The sequence below is a fragment of the Bos mutus genome, chromosome 2 (assembly GCF_027580195.1).
Source record: "Bos mutus isolate GX-2022 chromosome 2, NWIPB_WYAK_1.1, whole genome shotgun sequence".
Taxonomy (NCBI): Eukaryota; Metazoa; Chordata; class Mammalia; order Artiodactyla; family Bovidae; genus Bos; species Bos mutus.
Window position 1 is genome coordinate 40,989,084 of NC_091618.1, and position 21,628 is coordinate 41,010,711.

At 38.6% G+C, this 21,628-nt stretch overlaps 1 protein-coding gene across 4 annotated transcripts in view; it reads right to left on the reverse strand.

Moving 5' to 3' along the window:
* ADAM23 (ADAM metallopeptidase domain 23) overlaps positions 1-21,628 on the reverse strand; it is a 194,662-nt gene that overhangs the window by 39,091 nt on the left and 133,943 nt on the right. For all 4 annotated transcript variants that reach the window (XM_070387704.1, XM_070387698.1, XM_070387689.1 and 1 more), the window contains exons 10-18: positions 21,090-21,161; positions 18,638-18,801; positions 17,514-17,598; positions 16,663-16,753; positions 13,950-13,998; positions 11,089-11,188; positions 7,732-7,803; positions 6,778-6,867; positions 4,776-4,856 (exon numbers count right to left, since the gene is read on the reverse strand). In XM_070387704.1, coding sequence (XP_070243805.1) covers positions 4,776-4,856; positions 6,778-6,867; positions 7,732-7,803; positions 11,089-11,188; positions 13,950-13,998; positions 16,663-16,753; positions 17,514-17,598; positions 18,638-18,801; positions 21,090-21,161 — 804 coding nt within the window. The remainder of the gene's footprint in view (positions 1-4,775; positions 4,857-6,777; positions 6,868-7,731; positions 7,804-11,088; positions 11,189-13,949; positions 13,999-16,662; positions 16,754-17,513; positions 17,599-18,637; positions 18,802-21,089; positions 21,162-21,628) is intronic.

Sequence of the window (21,628 nt, forward strand, 5' to 3'; positions counted from 1 at the left end):
TAGTTTTCTGAACATTGAGTTTTAAGCCCACTTTTTCACTCTCCTCTTTCACTTTTATCAAGAGGCTCTTTAGTTCTTCACTTTCTGCCATAAGGGTGGTATCTGCATATCTGAGGTTATTGATGTTTCTCCCAGCAATCTTTTTTTAAAATTAATTCATTAATTTTAATTAGAGGCTAATTACTTTACAATATTTTGGTGGTTTTTGCCTTACATTGACATGAATCAGCCACAGTGCTAATGTGTGTCTCCCGGCAATCTTGATTCCAGCTTGTGCTTCTTCCAGCCCGTCGTTCCGCATGATGTACTCTGCATAGAAGTTAAATAAGCAGAGTGACAATATACAGCCTTGACGTGCACCTTTCCCGATTTGGAACCAGTCTGTTGTTCCATGTCCAGTTCTAACTGTTGCTTCTTGACCTGCATTCAGATTTCTCAGGAGGCAGGTAAGGTGGTCTGGTATTCTCATCTCTTGAAGAATTTTCCACAGTTTGTTGTGATCCACACAGTCAAACACTTTGTTTACTGCCCCCTTCCTAATGCAGTTTGTCTACTGCTCCCATCCTAATGCAAGCTCCATGCAGGCAGGGATTTTCTGTCCTTGCTCCCTCCCTGGCACCTAGAACAAAGCTGGGCTCAATTATTATTAAGAAGGTGCTTAATGACTAGTGACTGACTGAGAAAATAAATAAATGACCTGCACAGATACAATTATTTTATTCTGCAGTATCATGCTGTTTATCAAGGTCACAACAGAAAGATAATAGAACTAATTTAGAATAGCTAAGAAGCAGTAACTTATCAAGGAACACATTGAGATTAAAGGAACTAATTTAGAATTACTAAGAAGCAGTAACTTATCAAGGAACACATTGAGATTAAAGGCTTTGGTTCTACAGCTTTCTAAAGAACAACCAATTTTCATACCAGTTTTCATTCAACCTTATGGTAACTATTCAAAAGATGTAATTATCAGCGTGAGAACTTGGTTTACTGGACCAACTGCACAAAAACAGAGATTCCCTATGGTCTCTTCATTCACCCAAATCCACTCAAAACACCATCATTATCTTATTAATCAACTAACAGTAATTAACTCCAAGGTGAATGCAACCACACTGAACCAAAATGCAAAAGAAATGTCATTTGCTGAATACACACATCAGGGTCTAAACTTAACTTGTCATATTTGACTTTCGTGATGTTTCAATAGGAGAAAACTAGTAGGATTTGATAAAATTCAAAAAGCTCTCATAAACTGTCATAACTACATGGAAGAAGATTTCTAATCTATTTTCAGTTTAGGCTAATAAAAGCCAGTTGTTTAACACTGAAATGTTTAACAAAGGAAATTATCAAATGTCTATTGTTCTTTGGAGACATTTAAAATAGAAGAACCATAAATCTGTGTACTTCATTCTGCTTATGAGCAGAGCTCTGGATTCCATCTCTAAATGCCATTTGAGGGACTTCCCTGGTGGTTCAGTGGTTAAGAATCTGACTTCCAGTGCAGGGGAAAGTGAAAGTGAAGTCATGTCCGACTCTTTGCGACCCCGTGGACTGTAGCCTACCATGCTCCTCCGTCCATGGGATTTTCCAGGCAAGAGTACTGGAGTGGGTTGCCAGGGGACATGGGTTCAATCCCTGGTCTTGGAACTAAGATCCCACATACCACAGGGCAACTATGCCTGCGTGCCTCAACTAGAGACACAGCCAAAAATAAAAATATATATAAAAAATAATACTGATAAATAAATGCCATTTTTACACTGTGCAGGAAGGTCCAACTGAGGCTAGCTTCCACAGTGCAACAGCCCTTAAGTATGCTTATTTTAAATTGTGTTATACTCCCATTTTGATGACATATTTTATAGTTTTTAACAAAACATATTTCCCATATCTTTCAAAAATATCTTTATTAGATCATCCAGATTGTTTGCCCAGAATGTCTCTCAGTTCCACGTCTTATTCTCTTTTAAATTGTGAATTTAAAAAGCAGCTCAGAAGCATCAGTAAATGCTAATATAAAAAATAAGCAGAAATATACTGTGAAATAAAAGCAATAAATACATAATGTCACCAAAAGTACTGATTTTCAGAGATGCACAGATTCTGAGACATCCCATTTTAATTATTATCAGTATCAATTAAATTCAAAGTTTCCTGCTTCTTTCAAAACAGAAGAATTACTGTGTGTTGGGGACCGGGGTGTGGTGGTATTTAACTCCCTCTCTTCCACGTATCTAGTTCAGGTTCCTTCTGGTCAGAGAAGGGAATTGTTACTAAAGGAACATGCTATTCTAATATGTCCCTGAGCATTTAACAGTACAATTTTCATCTTGGGACATGAATTAAAAAGAATATTTTAAAAATTTAAATAAAATATTAGATTGAACAAGGACCCTTATTATAAAGGGTAAAGCCTATGACAATTCAGGAGTTAAAGGTTGAAATGGAAAAACTATGCTTTCATTCTTTGGCCACCTGATGCGAAGAACTGACTCACTTGGAAAGAACCTGATGCTGGGAAAGATTGAAGGTGGGAGGCGAAGGGGACGACAGAGGATGAGATGGTTGGATGGCATCACCGACTTGATGCACATGAGTTTGAATAAACTCCAGGAGTTGGTGATGGACAGGGAGGCCTGGCGTGCTACAGTCCATGGGGTCGTGAAGAGTCAGACACGACTGAGCACTGAAATGAACTGATACTTTTAAAAGAACTGAACACACAAAACCAAAACCATATACGATGGATATAAAAACAGCCTCATTCTACAAAACTAAAATTATAACTCAGTGAAATAGTATATCAGAAATGTCATTATTCTTGTCATAAATCACAGAATCCACAGTTCTTATATACTGCCACTATATTATTTAAAAATTGCAAAGAATTCAATTTATGTATTTATATGTAAGGACAGATAAGCATAAAAATCACAAAAGGATAGCCTGAATACAGTTCACTATACCATAACCTTTGTACTATATCCATTTGAATCAAGCCTCAGAATATATACATCAAAACCTTTCAAAAGGTTAATTAGGAAATTTTGTTTTCCTCTCATGTTTCTTTCCAGGGAGGAGAACTCAGTCTTATTCCAGTTACTCTCTGCTCCTGTGCTCACTTCTCCAAGCAGGTATAGCAATTGACAGGTTGATGGATAAACTTCAGAAGAATAACTCCACATTCTGGCTCAGTTCTGCCATCTTCTCCTGCCTACTCACATAATTCATCCTCTCTCTACTGCTCCTCCATGGCATACAAGGCAAGGGCCACCTTTGCAAGGAGAGGTCATTCCAGGCCCAATCATGTCAATAATCAGTTACTACAGCCTAAATTCAGGATCTGTAAAGAGGCCCATTTAGCCCTCACACTGAGCTATGACTTTCAACTTGGCTCTTTGCAATAACAAAAATAATATTTTAGTTTCTAGCTATACTCTATCAGGAACCCCATGTAAATCACAATACCTGGCAATAGGTAATTCTGCTCTTGAGAAACTTACCCTAAGTTGCTAACTCCAAACAAGAAACACTCTTTAAAATGCATAGAGGGACTTCCCTGGTGGTCCAGTGGTTAAGACTCTGCCCTTCCAATGCAGGGAGGGGAGCAGGTTTGATCCCTGGTCAGGGAACTAAAAGCCCGTATGCCAGAAAAAAAAAAATTTTAATGCAAAGAGATTTATAGCCCTATTAATGATAATAATGAAATGCTGCCAACAATCTAAATATTCACCACTGGATGTAGAAGTGACTGGTAAATCCACATGGTTGACTTTCATGCAACTGTAAAGGGAATATTTATAAAAACTGTATCATAGCATGGGAAAATGCTGTTGAAGTAACATCAGAATAAAATTGCAGGTAGGATGAAGTTGAAAATTCTTACCAAGCCCCTACGCCTGACTCCTGACTTCTTCCCTGAATCATTTCCACTATTTCCCAGCTATCCCTGCTTCTATTCCATCTCTTGAAGAAGCCATGCTTCTGTACGCACTGGGTTTCATTAATTTATTAGCCTTTCTAACCCAGCAGAATGCAAGCCTGGGAAGAGCAAGGAGTTGCCTATTTCGATTCCTCCCAAAGCCTGGCATTCAAAGCAGTGCTTGAGACACAGCAGGGGCTCCACAAATATTCATTTGAACGACAAAGACTTAAAACAACACGATGTAAATGTTTAAAAACATAAAAAGTAAAGAAGGAATGCCGAAAGGCAATCTTAATGATAATGCAATAGTTTTAACATGAAGAAGATCATGCCAAGTGGTGGGCCATGAAGCCAGTGCTTCATACATAAATGGAGAGAGATGGTGACAGACTGAGGACTTCTGCCCCCAATCCCACTTCAACTACAGCAGTGCTACGCTTTCAGATTTCTACACTGAGCTTCTGTCCAAAATTTTGTTAAAAGAAAGGGTTTTGTGGCTCAAAATAGTACCATTAGTGCTTTATCAGTGTGAGCCTACTGTTTTAGATGTGGGGACCAGAACACTGCTGATACATACACCTATACCAATTAATTGGATATAAGCAATAATAAAGCAAATTAATTATAAAGGGGAAATTTGGAAGATAACAGATTTTTTAGGCCCAATAAATATTCCTAAAATAAAAGCATAGTGGGAGCTAGAAACTACTAGAAAACAGAACAAAACAAAACCAAAAACCCCAAAAGAACCAAATCATATTCACACATGTAATTCAAATTGAAAGCATTATAATATGTATTTGCAAATAAGATGTATTACCTAAAACTCAGTTTGCCATACCTGGCCAGAGTCTCCAGTACAATATTCAGTAATATCACACCCATTCACAGCATCCCGACATTCATATCCTCGTGGCTGAAACTGCAAATCAAAACTCAATATTAGGAACCAGTATTAATATTTCAAGAGTCAGTATTCTTGTATTCACCAGAAAGCATGACATCCTTTCATAACCACTGCCAAACTCTTTTTATGAATCAGCAAGGTAGTTTCAGAATAGAGATAATGCCCCAAAACCACTCTCTGTAGTAAATATGAATCATTAACCAAGGCATTAAATGTTCAGATTTCAAAATCTGCTATCTCAGAGTATTATGTTTGGAAAACACTGTGATAGCAATTATGTAAAGAAGACACACTGGTGTGGCTGATGACAACAGAACTAAACACTAAAATATAAATATAAACATTTAGGACCTCTCTTAAGGCTGATATACACACCCAATCTGCACTAATTTATCTATTAGCTTGGATACTAGTCTTGCTTTAGCTAAATATATACAATCAGATTTCAATTAATTCATATGCATTCCCTTCAGTGATGCCAGTGAATGACTGCTGAATACAAGACATTTTGTTTGTCTAGGAGAGGGGTTGGTAAAAGATGAAGGAAAGAGTCCATCATTTTCAAGCAATTTATAATTTGATTGGGAACATAAGGCAAGAAAATCTAAGCTGGAATCTTGTAGAATACCACATGCCTAATACCCCTTTGGTATTGAATGAAGTTAAATCATATTATTTTCTGGTTTTAAAAAAATTAGGAATTTTATAGCATGAGAAAAACAAAGATTTTTAAAATGACTTTTTAAAAATTAACCAGAGGTTTCCAAAGATAGAACTATATTTCCACACAAACAAAAGGTGTGCATATACACATATAAACTTACATACATATATTATTTCCTTATCTGGCTCGTTTGCCTTTCTGCTGCTGCTGCTGCTAAGTCGCTTCAGTCATGTCCGACTCTGTGCGACCCCATAGACGGCAGCCCACCAGGCTCCCCTGTCCCCGGGATTCTCCAGGCAAGAACACTGGAGTGGGTTGCCATTTCCTTCTCCAATGCATGAAAGTGAAAAGTGAAAGTGAAGTCACTCAGTCATGTCCAACTCTTCGAGACCCCATGGACTGCAGCCTACCAGGCTCCTCCATCCACAGGATTTTCCAGGCAAGAGTACTGGAGTGGGTTGCCATTGCCTTCCCATTTGTCTTTCTAAGGGATTTTAAAAATCAAATGTGAAAATATAAGGACTAGGTTTTATGCTCAGGCTTTAAAATAAATTAGGATGAGTTTTACAGAAAAAGTTTGTAAGTGGGACATATTACGAAAAAGACCACAGAAATTGTCCCTCTTCTATTCAACCATTTAACTTGGTTTTCACCCATGTTAGTAGGGCAATTGCCAATGTTTATTTTGGAAGGATTATAGGTATATTTTCTTAGGGAGATACTGGAGAATAGGATTATTGGTTGTTGTTCAGTCACCCAGTCATGTCCAACTCTTTGCCACCCTATGGACTGCAGCACACCAGGCCTCTCTGTCCCTCACCATCTCCCAAAGTTTGCCCAAGTTCATGTCCATTGCATCAATGATGCCATCCAGCCATCTCATCCTCCGACACCCTCTTCTCCTTCTGCCTTCAATCTTTCCCAGCATCAGGGACATTTCCAGTGAGTCAGCTGTTCGCATCAGATAACCAAAATACTGGAGTTTCAACTTCAGTATTAGTCTTTTCAATGAGTATTCAGGGTTGATTTCCCTTAAGACTGACTAGTTTGATCTCCTTGCTGTCCAAGGGTTTGCTGGTAGTGAATTATAACAAAGATAATTGTAGTAACTCACAGAATTTGGGTAGATTTATTGATTCAATAAAATTGCCAGGCTAATACACAGTGTCCATCAACAAAAGTGTGGCAAGCTGTACAAATACTCAAGGTACACATTGCAATATTTGGCTAATATGTCATTGATAAGAGAGATGAAACTTTCAGAGAACTCACAAGACACGAGGTATTATTGCAGCAAGGCCCATCGCTGCAGTGGGCCCCATTGGAGAGAGAGCATTTCTTACAGCACAGTCCATAGCATTCCTAGAGAAAACACTTCATGTGAGTAAGTGAGGAAACCCACCCGCTGGTCATTCTATATTTTCTCCACATGTGACATGCATTATTCACAAGAGGATATGTATATAATGGTAAGCAAATATTTTAGGAAAGAATGAATCATTTTAGTGGTAGATTCCTTCCTGCTATACTTCTCAGCAAAGTATGATCTTCTAAGAAAGGACTTCTGTACCAATGCTATGCTAAGTCACTTCAGTCGTGTCCGACTCTGTGCGACCCCATAGACGGCAGCCCACCAGGCTCCCCCGTCCCTGGGATTCTCCAGGCAAGAACACTGGAGTAGGTTGCCATTTCCTTCTCCAATGCATGAAAGTGAAAAGTGAAAGTGAAGTCGCTCAGTTGTGTCCAACTCTTAGCAACCCCACGGATTGCAGCCTAACAGGCTCCTCCATCCATGGGATTTTCCAAGCAAGAGTACTGGAGTGGGGTGCCATACCAAAGAGTAAGCTTATTTTTTAGCAGGCATCCTACCCTCGGTTAGCTCTATTATAATTTTAATATTCAATCTAGCTTTACAAAGACAAAAATATTGCACAACACAGAAGGAATTTTCATAACTTGGTACAACTTGTCTGAGACGAAATATGAGCTATGAATTTTTAAGAGATATGAATTTGATTAGAAGAATGTGTTAGGTTTCTTCAGACAGAGCCATAAGGACATGTTTAATTCTAAAATGTCTGAGCTAGGATTAAGCATTGATGAGAGAGTTCAGAAATAAAGGTAGTGAGGCCGCAGTGAATGATGAGGTAGACTTCTCACTAATGCTATTACTGCTTGTTCTGGGTAGAAGATGTGCTGAAAGTAGAAAAGATTTCTTATACTTACCACATGGATACCACAATCACACTCCTCTCCAGCTTCTACGTATCCATTTCCACATTCTGTGGGCTCAAATAGCTGAAAGAGGTTAGAAAGATAAAGGGAGAACATTTCAATTTATCACAGAAAATCAATTTTCCAGTTAGGTTATATACACACCCTATAATCAGCTATCACATGATATTCTTCTATGACCTATTGTTATGGCATCTTACAAATATATCTGTGTGAGAAACACTGTTCATTTATTAATAACACTTCTAAAAAACATATTTTAAATGGAGGTACTATGTCTTGGAGGATTCTCTGGTGGTGGGCTCCAGAGATGACCTCTACCATTAGAGTTACTTATTATAGAAATAAGCTGTCAAGATGAATAGATCACTTTTCATATTTACTAGTGGAGTTAAAACGCATCTCTAATAAGACTCACAGTTACCTAATTTGCTGACTTATATCCAGACAGCTGAGAAGTTATAAAAACTGTCAAAAAGATAAAAATGCTTCAGTCACAGCTAAAGGTGATATATGCCATCAAGTAAATGCAAATAAACTTAGGGGAAAAGTGTTGCTGGAAATCCATGCCCATCATTGTCACCAAAAGAAAACTGCACCATCTGAACCATATTAGGCAAACACGTAGGCATATGCACAGAGTGTAGAAATTTCTCAATCATTCCTGGAGTGATGGAAGAGTCAAATTCCTAGAATAATCCACCCTCCTAAAGCTATGAACCTGACTGCCAAATAAACTATATTACAGATCAGTTGTTCAGGCAACTGATTATTTGTGAGAAACATTTCCATTTCCCATTACCAGGGGCAAGATTTTTCTGTGTATGTCCACTACACTCAGGTGACGACTGGAACAGGGCATTCCAATCCAGATGTTCAGAGCCAGGTATCTGAGGGAGAGCAGCACACACCCAAGGAAGGACTGCCTCCCACTGAGTCCACCCAAGGAAGACCCGATCTTCCTTCTGCTTCCAGGAGGAACGCTGCTATAAAAAGCAAGGAAGGTTTCCAGGATACTTGGGTGGGGCTTCCCCATGGGAAAATCCAATGACTAAAATCAACAGTCCTCATTTCTGTGATATTCTGATCAGCAGAGAGGAGAAAAGACAAAGGCAGACTAGAACATGACAGCTCTTTGTATCAGGCCTCCCACGTAAACCACTACTAGATTTCATTCCCAGGGCTCTTCCATCCGGAGACAGGTCCCCGTTACAAATCAGATGGCAAACACGACAGCTGAGAAGGTTCCCAGAGAACAGAAAAGATGTCCATAGATAATGTGAAAATAACACATAAAACATGCATGTGTGTGTGTGTGTGTGTGTGTGTATCCATTGACTATAACACTTGGGAAAAAGTCGGTTCTTTCATGGGTGTTGGTCGCTCAGTCATGTCTGACTCTTTGCAACCCCGTGGACTATAGCCCACCAGGCTCCTTGTCCATGGAATTCTCCAGGCAAGAATACTGGAGTGGGTTCCCATTTCCTTCTCCAGGGGATCCTCATGCATATATATATATATACATCCGCTGACTATAACATTTGGAAAAAAGTCCGTTCTTTCATACATGCATATAAACCATCTCACTGTAATCCACAGGGGCTTTTAAAAAATTATTCCAATATGTCATTTAAAAAGACAGAATTCCATATTCACTAACTGCTACAATTGAAGACATATAGGTACTTTTTAATTTAGTTTCCATGTTATTGGAATAATTTCCTTTCTACTCTCAGGCAATCTCAGAAATCTAACGATGGATCCTTATACACACACTAGAGCTCTTAGTATTTCCAAACAACTCAGTGTTGTTTCCTCAGGCGTGATGCTTATAATTAGCTGGTGAGCTGTAAGGCAGGTAAAATTAGCCATGTACTTTGCAATTCATAAATGCCAGCAGCTCACATTAATTCATTATTACTCACTGCACCCGTTTTAAACACTCTGAAGCTGTCAAATTTCTGTTACGCTGAGATCAATGCCATGAAAGGCAGGCAACTGAGTTTAATGATGCAAGGTCACTTTAAAATTCCTGTTTCTTTTTCTGCAGCCTTGCTGAGATTTTATACAGATGTCAGGCATCAGAGTATCAGCCTTAACTTGGCAGTATCACTTAATTATGGGGATGGGAATAAATTATTCTGTCAGTTATCCACATCAGTCACTGTTTTCTTTTTAAAAGCTAACATGACTTCACTGCTCTCTCAATTTGCAGAGCATTAAATATTTTGCAGAGCAATGGACTGTATTTGACTCATGATGTAGTGTCTTAAAAGGAAATATGAAATGTGCAATGTTAGAATGTCTATGGCATCTGCTAATTTGCACCAGTCCTGTCTTTTTGCCTTTAAGCAACTTCGTTTGGAATGATTCTGCTATAGGTCTACAGTCCCAGATCTAAAAGCCCGGGAGCTTAAGAATTCTGGCATTACTGGATTTTAGAAAAGTATGATGCATTTACTATGTTCTGCAAAAGCGCCCTGAAAAGCCTGGTATACAGCCTAGAATTGAACACATTAACATTTCTGCAATAAGACTTATGAATATTTACACTATGAGGGTTAAATAAAATTTTTCAGTTCAGGACAAATTTTACTGTCCACTATGTTTCCTGCAAATTCATAAAAAAAAAATTTCCAATCTTCAGAGCTTTTGAATGAAGGAATTGTGGATACAAGATTGTTGCATTGTATACATTAATAGTAATGAAATGCCATTGACAAATGGACCTTCTCAAGTAAAGAAATACATACATACAAATATGCATGTATGTATGCATAAGATCCATAAATACTTTGGGTCATTTTTTTTTGGCTAGTTGATATTAGCAATGCTTTCTATCTGGGAGAATGGACCATTCCTCTCCTCCCTCCAAAAAAAGAAAGAAGGAAAAGCCAAGAAATTATTTATACCCCTAGAGAAAATGTCAAAGGGAAACAGAATTTTTGTCAGAGTAATGGTAATTACTAAAGGAATATATCTTACTAAATTACTAAAGTAATATATCTTAATCTAACTCACTATCTCTTGGCAGCAGGATAAAGACCCTAACATGAGAACTTCAAGATATTTTAATTGAAGGATTGTCTGTCTGTTTTTTATAGGGGAGGACTGAGAGGAGATACAACCAGCACTGAAACACCAGAGTTTCAAAACAGTGAAGCTGTGGTCTTGTCATTCATTGAAACAAGACTCACTTTTCAACACGATAAAGCCTTTTATAACTAAACATTAATCTGATTGGAAAGAAAACTGCTTTCCAAAACAAGTATCTGACATTTGGCATATTTCCACTGTTAAAATTAAAAAAAAAAAAGGAGAAATAAGCACACTTTCTAAGTTACTAACCTTTGTTGGCCTGTTGAAAAGACAGGCTCCACCCCCTCTCAGTAAAAAGTCTCTATATTCCAAAATACTGCACTTTGAGAACTTTCTGGAATGAGATACCCTGAGAAAATAAACAATCAATTATGTAAATAATTTACCCAAAACAGTCATCAAAGAAGAAAATTAAAACCTTTGAATTAGAACAAAAGGATCACTCTGGATTCACATGAAGTGAAGTAGCTCATTTGTGTCCGACTCTGTGACCCCATGGACTGTAGCCTGCCAGGCTCCTCCATCCATGGGATTTTCCAGGCAAGAATACTGGAGTGGGTTGCCATTTCCTTCTCCAGGGGATCTTCCCGACCCAGGGATTGAACCCCGGGTCTCCCATGTTGCCGGCAGACGCTTTACCGTCTGAGCCACCAGGGAAGCCACCAGGGATTCACGTGATTCTACACAAATTTCGGCAAGGCACTTATGTTCAAACTGTCAAATAAGTATGTGTGCTAGAGCCTGTAAAAATAGAAATCCAAAGGAAGTCACAGTTTTGGGAGGCTAGGTTACAACCTCCTTAGCAGTCAAGCCCTTTTGTGCTCAGACTTGGTTTTTTGAGAAGTTCATCCCAAAACTTCATCTAGGCTGTAGAAATGTGGTCACTTTTATTTGCTCTGTCTCAATAAAGATAGAGAAGGCAATGGCACCCCACTCCAGTACTCCTGCCTGGAAAATCCCATGGACAGAGGAGCCTGGTAGGCTGCAGTCCATGGGGTCGCTGAGTCAGACATGACTAAGCCTTCACTTTCACTTTTCACTTTCATGCATTGGAGAAGGAAACGGCAACCCACTCCAGTGTTCTTGCCTGGAGAATCCCATGGATGGCGGAGCCTGGTAGGCTGCCGTCTACGGTGTCGCACAGAGTCCGACATGACTGATGCGACTTAGCAGCAGCAGCAGTAAAGATAGGGCTTCCCTGGTGGTGCTAGTGGTAAGAAACCCACCTTCCAATGCAGATATAAGAGACGCGGTTTAGATCCCTGGATAAGGAAGATCCCTGGAGGAGGGCATGGCAACCCACTCCAGTATTCTTGCCTGAAGAATCACATGGACAGAGTAGCCTGGCAGGTTATAGTCCATGGGGTCACACAGAGTCGGACACAACTGAAGCATTTAGCATGCACATAGTAAAGATAAGCACTTTCTTTTTTTTGCCTCTGAACTAAATAAAAGGAGCTTAGGAACCCACAAGATTTTACTCTGGAGGAGGGAATTGTAAGAGTCAATTGATTAAAGATGTTACATTGCAGGCTTTAGCAACAGAACTGAGGTATACAAGGAAACCCTAAAGAGATGTGTTAGACTTATGTATGTTTTTATATGTATATATACACAATCAAACCAGAATTAGGGTAAGCTCCTTCTGAATTAGAATTAGGCAACAGCTCCTTATTCTCAACTTACTACTTGGTAATATCCATGATTTTGCAGGAATATAATATTATAACAAAAGGAATATAATATAATAACTTCTTTGTGAATTAATTAACCAAATTTCTATCACTATGTCAGATGTGACACTATCTATCACTACATGCTGTGGCTGTAGTGTGCCCGATTCTTTGCAACCCCATGTACTATAGCCTGCCAGGTTCCTCTGTCCATAGGATTTCCCAGGCAAGAATACTGGAATGGGTTGCCATTTCCTTCTCCAGGGGATCTTCCTGACCCAGGGATCAAACCCATGTCTCCTGCTTGACAGGTGAATTCTTTACCACTGAGCCACGTGGGAAGCCCATCAAAAAATACATATTAAGTTTAAATAGTTTTATTATATCCTATGGAGAGTCAGTCTAAAAATTCATTTAGAAATTGGAAGTTCAGAAGACCTCTCTTGATAGAACCAATATTATGAATGGTGTTACCTCAAAAAAGCCTGATGAAGCAATAATGTTGTGAAACTATGGTACAATAGAAAGGGAAGCATCAAAGTTAACAGTCAAGTTTGAACTAATTTCTAGAAGCATGTGCTCTGGAGTAGCAGGCATAATGGCCGAGTCTCTCTTCAAGCCTGCATGCTCACACACCTCGTGTTCCCCTGAGCTGGACTCCTGGTGGGGAAATAAGGAAGGGACTCTAAAAGTAGGTCAGGGACGGGGCAGGACCAGAAATGGTGATGTGTTGAGCAGACGTCTGACATGAGCACAGGAAGTGGGAGAGATACGAGTGAGGAACTTCTTCTATTTATTGGGAGGGGGCTGTAGCTTAGGAGGCCTTGGGGCAGTGGCTGCAATGGGGCAGGGGTCCCTGGGAAAGATTATGTTTCTAGGCCTTGGTTCACAGATGTACCAGCAACCCTCAGACAGCTGCTCTAGTTTCCAAAGAGGAGTTAGGTGAGGAAATGTTCAAATGCCTATCAGTAGAAGACTACCTAATTTAGTCGTGATAAATCTATCTCAATTTAAAGTCTTATTGATTATATAAGGAATACAGTATAATTTTATTACGGTAAACATGTCTGTTTATGAGTTCCTTAAAATATAAATTGTTGACTAAATGGGTTTTCACTGACAGTTAGACAGCCAGCTTTTATCCTAAGTGTACTGAAAAATTAATGCAACCACTCAACTTAGAAGCACTTAATCATGTGCTTCTTTTAACGGTTAATAGAAGTAGAAGCAGTTACTTTATTTTACTTTTATTACCAACTTTAAATAAAAACCTCAAAGTACAAAGTGAACCTGCTATTTCATTTTTTAAAATATCAGATAATGAATTATTGAATTTATTTTAAGGCTGAGCTTAACAGACCAGTATCTGAGAGACTGTAGCTGATAATAGATACCAATTTCAGTTATACATCACATGCAGGTACAACGAAAGTTTACCCTGTTTCTTCCATGATGCAGCCACCCCAGGATTCTGTGCAGTCACATTCTAGTCCAGTGAAACAATACAAAGCAATGGAAGAAAAGGGAAACAACAAAAGTCACATCTTTAATTTGCATCATAGCTCTTAAAATAATTCCTTATTTCCAATTCCATGTCAAATGGGTACAGAACATGATGTCTCACCAAACAAAACCTATTTCTTTCTCTTTTTTTTGGTGGAAAGGAAAGGTTGCTTTAATCAGGAAGCCAGAAACTTGGGGAGAAGGCAGACTCATGTCTCAAACCAACTCTGAAGATTCTGCTTGGCCATGGCAGTTTTTTAAGGGAAAAAGGAGAAAAAATTTCAGTGAGTTATGAGGGCAAGAGGTTGGATTCTGCATCATTTTCCACTGTGTGCAGACTGCCTGACTCCTGATCTTTCTTCAGATGCTATCTTGCCCAGCTGATTTGCCTGCAGGATTGCTAAGGGGCTGCTGGCGGTGGAGAGCTAGTCATTCTTTAACTCCTTAATTATTCATTGCTACTTCTTTAATCTAGGAGAAGAATCAACAGCAAAACCTATTTCATTTAAATTAATATTTCTTTTTCCTTTCCAACAAGTATAGCTTGCCTCCTAAGACAACAGCTGCAAGAAATAAAATTGTGCCTCTCTTCATTTTTGTAACTCAGAGAATTCAATTCAGTTTCTAGTTTAATGTTTAATGGAAAGTACTGTGGTCCAAGCCAGGCTTTACAAACTAGTGTTCTAGTCCAAGTGCTATCTGATGAGAGTTTCACAGGCAAGTGACTTAGCATTTCTTGGGTCTCAGGGTTTCCACCTCTAAAATGGGAAGGTATCTCTGTGCCCATCTCCCAGAATGGTTCTGGGGCTCACATGAGTTGGTAGCCTACGTGTTCTCTGGGAACTGCAAAGCTCTACTGCACAATTCAATGAGTCCTCACTGAAGTCCTGCTAACAGAGCACGCTGGACGTTAGAGAAGAGAATTCAATCTGCTATAGTCAAAGCAAGGATCAGCCATAGGCTTGAAGAACACTAAGCTAAAACCTACAGTAAAAGAGAGCAATCTAAAATAGAAATGTAAAATCATCTAAATTAAATAACAATCATAAACTTAACAGAGATACCACAGATGGACATACGGATAGTGTGACAGGCTAGCCTTTTCATTGATTTTTTTCTATTCTCTTTTCTATGATAGACAAAGATATTTTTAAAGACTTCCAAATGGATTTTTAAAAATTCAAAATTCAGAACTAATCTATCTGAACAAACAATTCACAAAGGAATAAAGAATTTTAGAAAGGAAGGAACTATGCCTGTTATTAGTAATGAACCCTATTGCTCACCCTTCTCCATCATATGACTCAGTAAGATCTCTTAGCTGCCCCCAGCACTGGCTTCTTCTTGGTTCCAGGTTTTTCAAACAAGGTCGTAAACCTGGTCCTACTCCTTCTGATTTTCGGGCATTGATGCCAGCCAGTGAAACCTGAATCACCTCCTTTAATGCGTACTCTGGGACAGCAAACACTCTGAGCAAGAAATTAACAGATGAAAGTTTGTGGAGATTTGCTAAATGCCACCAGACTTAATGTACCCATAAAGTGATGACCTAATAGGCCCTTAAAGGGAATCAAGACACCCTGAATATAGATTTTATTTCAAGTTTCCATAACACTATCCATTAATGACAATTATTTGATAGTAGTCAAAAAGGTATAAAGCATAGGATAATGTTAAGGTAGATATTTATCCTTTTCTTCTTTGGGGAGGGGGGTGGAGAAGGACACCTTTATTCCTAGCATCTGATATTTTCACAGAGGAGAGTAGATTTCTACTTAACTGCTAGGTAAGAGACTAGTTGGAGTGAATACCTCAGTCTTTTTTTCCACAGGATCACACTGTATGCTTCCTAGGCACTTTGGCCTTCTGCCACAAAAGTGTATTATTAATAGAAATTATATTTTACTATTGTACTGCTATGAGAAGGAATATAATCCAAGTTGGATTTTATACTGATTTTAAAAGAAATTTAAAATGTTCAAGGACCCCCCTCAAATTACTGTCGGCCTTTAACACCTCACCTCTAGAATTTCAGACTTGTCTTTCCATCTGCCTCTCCTCCGGTTAATGAGGAAAGTGATATCCAGTAGTCGCTGGCTGTCTTTTCCTACAGGATGGGATTTGTGGCTGTTTCTACTCCATCGAGGCCCGGCCAGCTCAGTAGAGGAGTGTTATTCTCTATCACCTGCCCCCAGGATGGGATGCCTATACCGAAGCTTCTCTAATGTTAATGATGGTACTACGTTGGTAAATTTCATTAGGGTTCAAGCTCCTTTTAACTCCAGATCCTTTTTTCTGATCCAACTGAACTTGTGATGGAGCTCCACTGACATCTTGTGTCTGTACTCAACTGATTAGCCCCTACAGGCTGAGTATTCACCTCTAAGTACCCCAACATTCTGCAGTGTGAGAAAGAGTTGATCATGCCCTGAGAAAGGATGATTTTACAGACTTTGAAAGGGACATTTCTCCAACCCACACAGATTAAGAGTTACCTTAAATTGCTCATTTTATCATTTGTTTAGGGGAAGGAGATACACCACAGTTAAGCTATTATGACTTAGGAATGAGAAATATTTCTTTTTTAACCGGACATGCATTATACAGACAGAATGGCACATGAAAGTAAGAAGGTCAGTGTACATACTTGGCTTTCTGCTAGAAGGTTCCCATTGGATTCCAAGGTTCTGAGCCAGGCTCTGCGATAATACTTGTGCCACTGCCATTGGAAGACCATACTGTTTTTCAGAGTTGAAAGTGTGTGGGAAACATTTGAGAGAGGGCACAAAGCTAGTTATTATTTCTTATTCATTACCACATATCTTCTCAGTCCCCTAAGTAGAGCCTCACAGCATCAAAAGACGGCATACGCTCCTTATCACTTCTTCCTTGCAACTGGGCCCAAGAAGCAGAAAGCCTCTCTCACTATATGGCATCTCTCAGAACTTGATGTTTTCACATGGAAACATAAAATCATAAAAGGCCGTGCCCCGTTTCACTTCATACCAAACCGAGCATAAATTCAACTTACTACAAATCTGTCAAGATAAGTCTCCACTGAATGATGGCTACTGGGATAATCTAGTACCATTATATATTCAGGAACTGACCAAGGTTTAGATTTAGTTGGTTCTACTTGGACGGTGTGTTAAACCTAACATGGGCAGAAGAGCAGATAATTCTTTAAAAAGTCGTAGCAGAAGGATTAACAAGATTATAAAAACTTATCTATAGAGGCCAAGAAATTTCTGGGCCAATCTTCGGTTTGTATCTGTCTGACAAATATGAAAAATTATCATTATGATATGAAACAATAGCTCTTTTCTAACACCAAAGATCACTTTGGGTTCTGTTTACTAATACAAACCACTTACACTATATTCTCAATGTCATTATAATTCTAAACAGGCCTGAGAAGGGATGTAAACTAGGCCACAGGGAAGAAAGAAATCAGATGCACAGATAAAGCTCTACTTTAGGAAAATTGATAGCATTTACCTCATTCACACCAACTCCCCTTGTGCGAGAACAGACACCTCCAAAGTAACTCAGGCTGCTCCTCTTATAGTGGAATGTCACACGCCTTAGGAAAAATAAGTGCTATTAGGAAACCAATGTAGTGACCATTATATTTCAATTTTATTCCATTAATATTCCAATTAATTCCATTAATTCCAACTTTATTCTATTAATATTCAATTTCAATACATCTATTCTCCTACACTGAATACTCCAAACCAACCTTCCTTCAGGAAGCCAATAACTACATTTTAAATACTTCTAAATGTATGTTATCATAAATACCTTTAATGTTATGTTAAATAATCTCAGTTGTCAAAATCAATTGAGCACCTAACTAAGCACCACATACTGGCACAGAAATTGAGGCACAAAGATAAAGAGACCACAGTCCTTGATTTTTTTCAGTAGAGACTATCTAGTAGTTATACAAAATATTGACAATTGTAAATTGCTGATTAAACACTGAGAGAAAAGCAAAGAGTAACAGAAGAGAATAAAGAAGGAAGAAGGACTTCGGTTGGTTTGATCCCAGGACAGAACCTTAGAGAACTATCTGAAAACAGCTTAGCCACCAGCAGAGAAGTGAACAACTTATCAGATGTAAACAAGGTATCCCCTTTCTTTAGTGATGGAACATCTATTTTACTCAATAGTTCATTTTAAAAGACTATCTTTCCTAGACTCTCTTACAGCTCATTGTGGCCACTGTGATAAAGATCTAGTAAATGATTTGTTGATGAAATTGATACATGCATGTTTTCAGGAAATCTACTACAACGGGTTAGCGGGAGGGAGGGTCCTTTCACACTTCTCCCTGCCTGGCATTCCTATTGCCTGTGATGAAGGCTGGAGTGTCAGCAGCTGTCTTGAGTCATGAGTTGACCTTGAGGATGGAAGGTCTGAAGGGAGGGAAGTGCTCTGAAAGTAGATCTCATGACTGTGGAACCACTGTTTCAACACCGGGCAGCCTACTTCTGTACTTCTTATGTAACAGAGGAATCAACCTCAATCTTGTTCAGGATAGATTTACTAATATATAACCTAACTGACAGAATAAACGGATAGAGATCAGTATCAAGCCAAGGGCTGGGAATACATACGAAATGAGATGCACAGCATCAGCATGCTGTCTGATACGCTGTCGATATTTGGAGAATTCGTGGAGCATCTGCACAAGGTTGGTGGTGATGTCAATGTGATCCCTCTCGGTCCAGGTCTCTACAGCCACCAGGACAACCCTGGTATTAAGCTGCTCCTTGTAAATCTGAGGGTAGACAACAGGACAGGTGCAGGAGGAAAACACTGGGTCAAACATGCACAATCAGTGATTCAGAGTCAGCGGAAGGACAGGAGGGGAGGTGAGAGGAGAACATGAGGTGAGAATTAGCTCATCAGAGAGAATCTTCTTTTCCTTTCTCTTTTTCAAGAGCAAAAAAAAAAAAGAAAGAAAGAACAGTCACAAAGTTCAGCCTCTCGTACAAAGTTACTTCAATCCCCAATCAGCACTTTTAGTAGCCAGCATCTCTCTAGGGCATCACAGTCCTAAAGTATGGATGTAAATTCAAATCAGGGTTCAGCAAAATCACCCTTCTAAACCTCAGGGAATAACAGGTTGGAGTCTGATATACTCGCTCTGAGTCCGTGTGATATGATCAGTTATTCCTGCAGGATTGGAACAGATCCCTAAATCCTTGGACAAGCAGTAACACCATGGTTGGCTTGTCCTCGGAATCCTTGTTATATGAAAAGTAAAATAACACCGAAAGAAAAACACCAACTTGAGGCCAAAAAGAGGGAAGAGCAGACTTATATTACCCATGTCCCTCTCACTACAGGGTGACATCACTCACAATATTTAAACTGTAACTTTCTGCTCTTTCTCTCCTTTTGCCCCAGTAGCTAAAGAATTCACTCATGTAAGCAATTTCGATGAATGTTTTGTCCTATTTTCAAGCTAATTAAGAAAATAATGGATGACTTTAGAACACACTGAAGAAAGGAAACACCATCATGTCTAAATTAACCTGATGCTATAATGATTTTACAACAAGGAGTGAGTTAAATGTAATGTCTTTGAAAAAATAGTTGGTCAACTTCAGAACCTTGTATGATAACTCAAAATAAAAATGATACATTGCAAGATGTGATTCTATTCAATCATGGTGAAATGACAAACACTAAGATTCCACCAAGTAAACAGCTAGGGCTTGGGATAAGTGAGGTTTAATAGTCTCTTTTTCACATCCACTTATACTTATCCTCTGAGAAGACTGACAAGGACCAAAATTAAAGAAAATTAATAAACCCAGTTATAACTGGCTTTCAGAATTTCAATCTTAACTCTATATGACATTCTCTCACCCTCTACCCATATTATTCTGTTCAACCGTTCCTGTGCTAAGTTGCTTCAGTTGTGTCCAACTCTTTGCAACGCTATGGACTATAGCCCACCAGGCTTCTCTGTCCAAGGAATTCTCCAGAAAAGAATACTGGAGTGAGTTGCCGTTTCCTACTAAGGGGATCTTCCCGACCCAGAGATTGAACCTGGGTCTCCTGCAGCTTCTGCACTGCAAGTGGATTCTTTACTGCCGAGCCACCAGGAAAGCCCAACTGTGCCTACTAGGTATTATATGAGTGTTTAGATGATTACAGGCTTTAGGACTGTTTAAATTTAAGGCAAAAAAGAAGGCAGTTCTTTGGAAAAAATTAGTATCATTTAGATATTAAGCAATTTATAATGTTTTTCCCAGTTAAGAGGGAATATACAATAAATATTGGATAAATATATATATATATATTTTAGCTTGCAAAACAGAACTTTACATTAGAATACACAAAAATGTTATGCTGTTTATTTATGACTATTTAAATTGAATTATTTATTGGAACAGAATGAATAATATTCACACTTACGGATTTTCTATCAGAATGAGAAGAGGAAAACAATGTCAATATGAATGATTTAGGGATTAGAAGCCTTTTTTAAGAAGATATATATTTTACTTTTAAATTAGCTCTATTTGGGAACTGCACTTAACTTTGTCATCTAGAAATACAGTCTGCAGCATTCTCATAGGAACACTAAGAAAATAAATTTGGGTTCTTTTTAAAAAAAATTTTGTACTGCCTATATTCAACAAACATGATCCACCTCAATCTGTTAGTTTTTCTGCCATATATTTAAGATGATAAGCTCAGCTGATTATTATTAACAAAAGCCTCACTTGCCAAGTTTAATTTACACTTTGTTCTGTAGCTAATTTTCTCTACGTTTTTTCCTCCATAGATTCTGGTGAAAATAATATCTAGATATCACCCAGAAGCAACATCAATGCAACTTTGGGATCCCAAGAATAACTAACTCGACAATCCCCTGAAACTCAGATAACACTGTTCTTTGTGATTCAGACCAGTCTATAATTTCTTAGCCAGATGAACTTAAGGATAGTGTTTTTACTTTTGTCCCAGAAACAACTAAAGCAACAAGTCAATAATGGAGACATAAACCACTCCATCTTGGAAAAACAGGTTGAAGAAAACCAGGATACTTACAGAATCCACAAGGTTGACCACAGACTTTGCAAAGTTGTTCGCATGTGCGAGAGAAGAACGACACTTCTTGTACTGGGGTCGACAGAAGGGGGTACGGCGGGGAGGGGAGGAAAAGACCAGTCACTGTCAAACCATAATTTAATGACAAATTTTTTAAATTCCATAAAAACAGAAATCTGACAGCAAGAGTAGAAATGGGAATTAAAAATACCGAATTCAGTTTGTGCTGTGTTTGGACATAGCAGTGTTCTTATTTTCTTTCTCTGTTACCAGGAAAAGTGTAACTGTCTAAAATACGCATGATGAAACCAACATAACATTGTAAAGCAGTTATCCTCCAATTTTAAACATTAATTTATTTATTTATTTTAAAAAATACCCATGATGCTCTGGGTAACGGGGAGGGCCAAGTGATTCTGTGTGAGAAACTTCACCCTCGAGCAGTAAGCTGTTAATCACTCTCAATGTCTAACAAATGCAATCGTTTTTGTTACTTGACTTTACCAGTTTATAAAGAGTGTAGACCAAGAAATTTAATC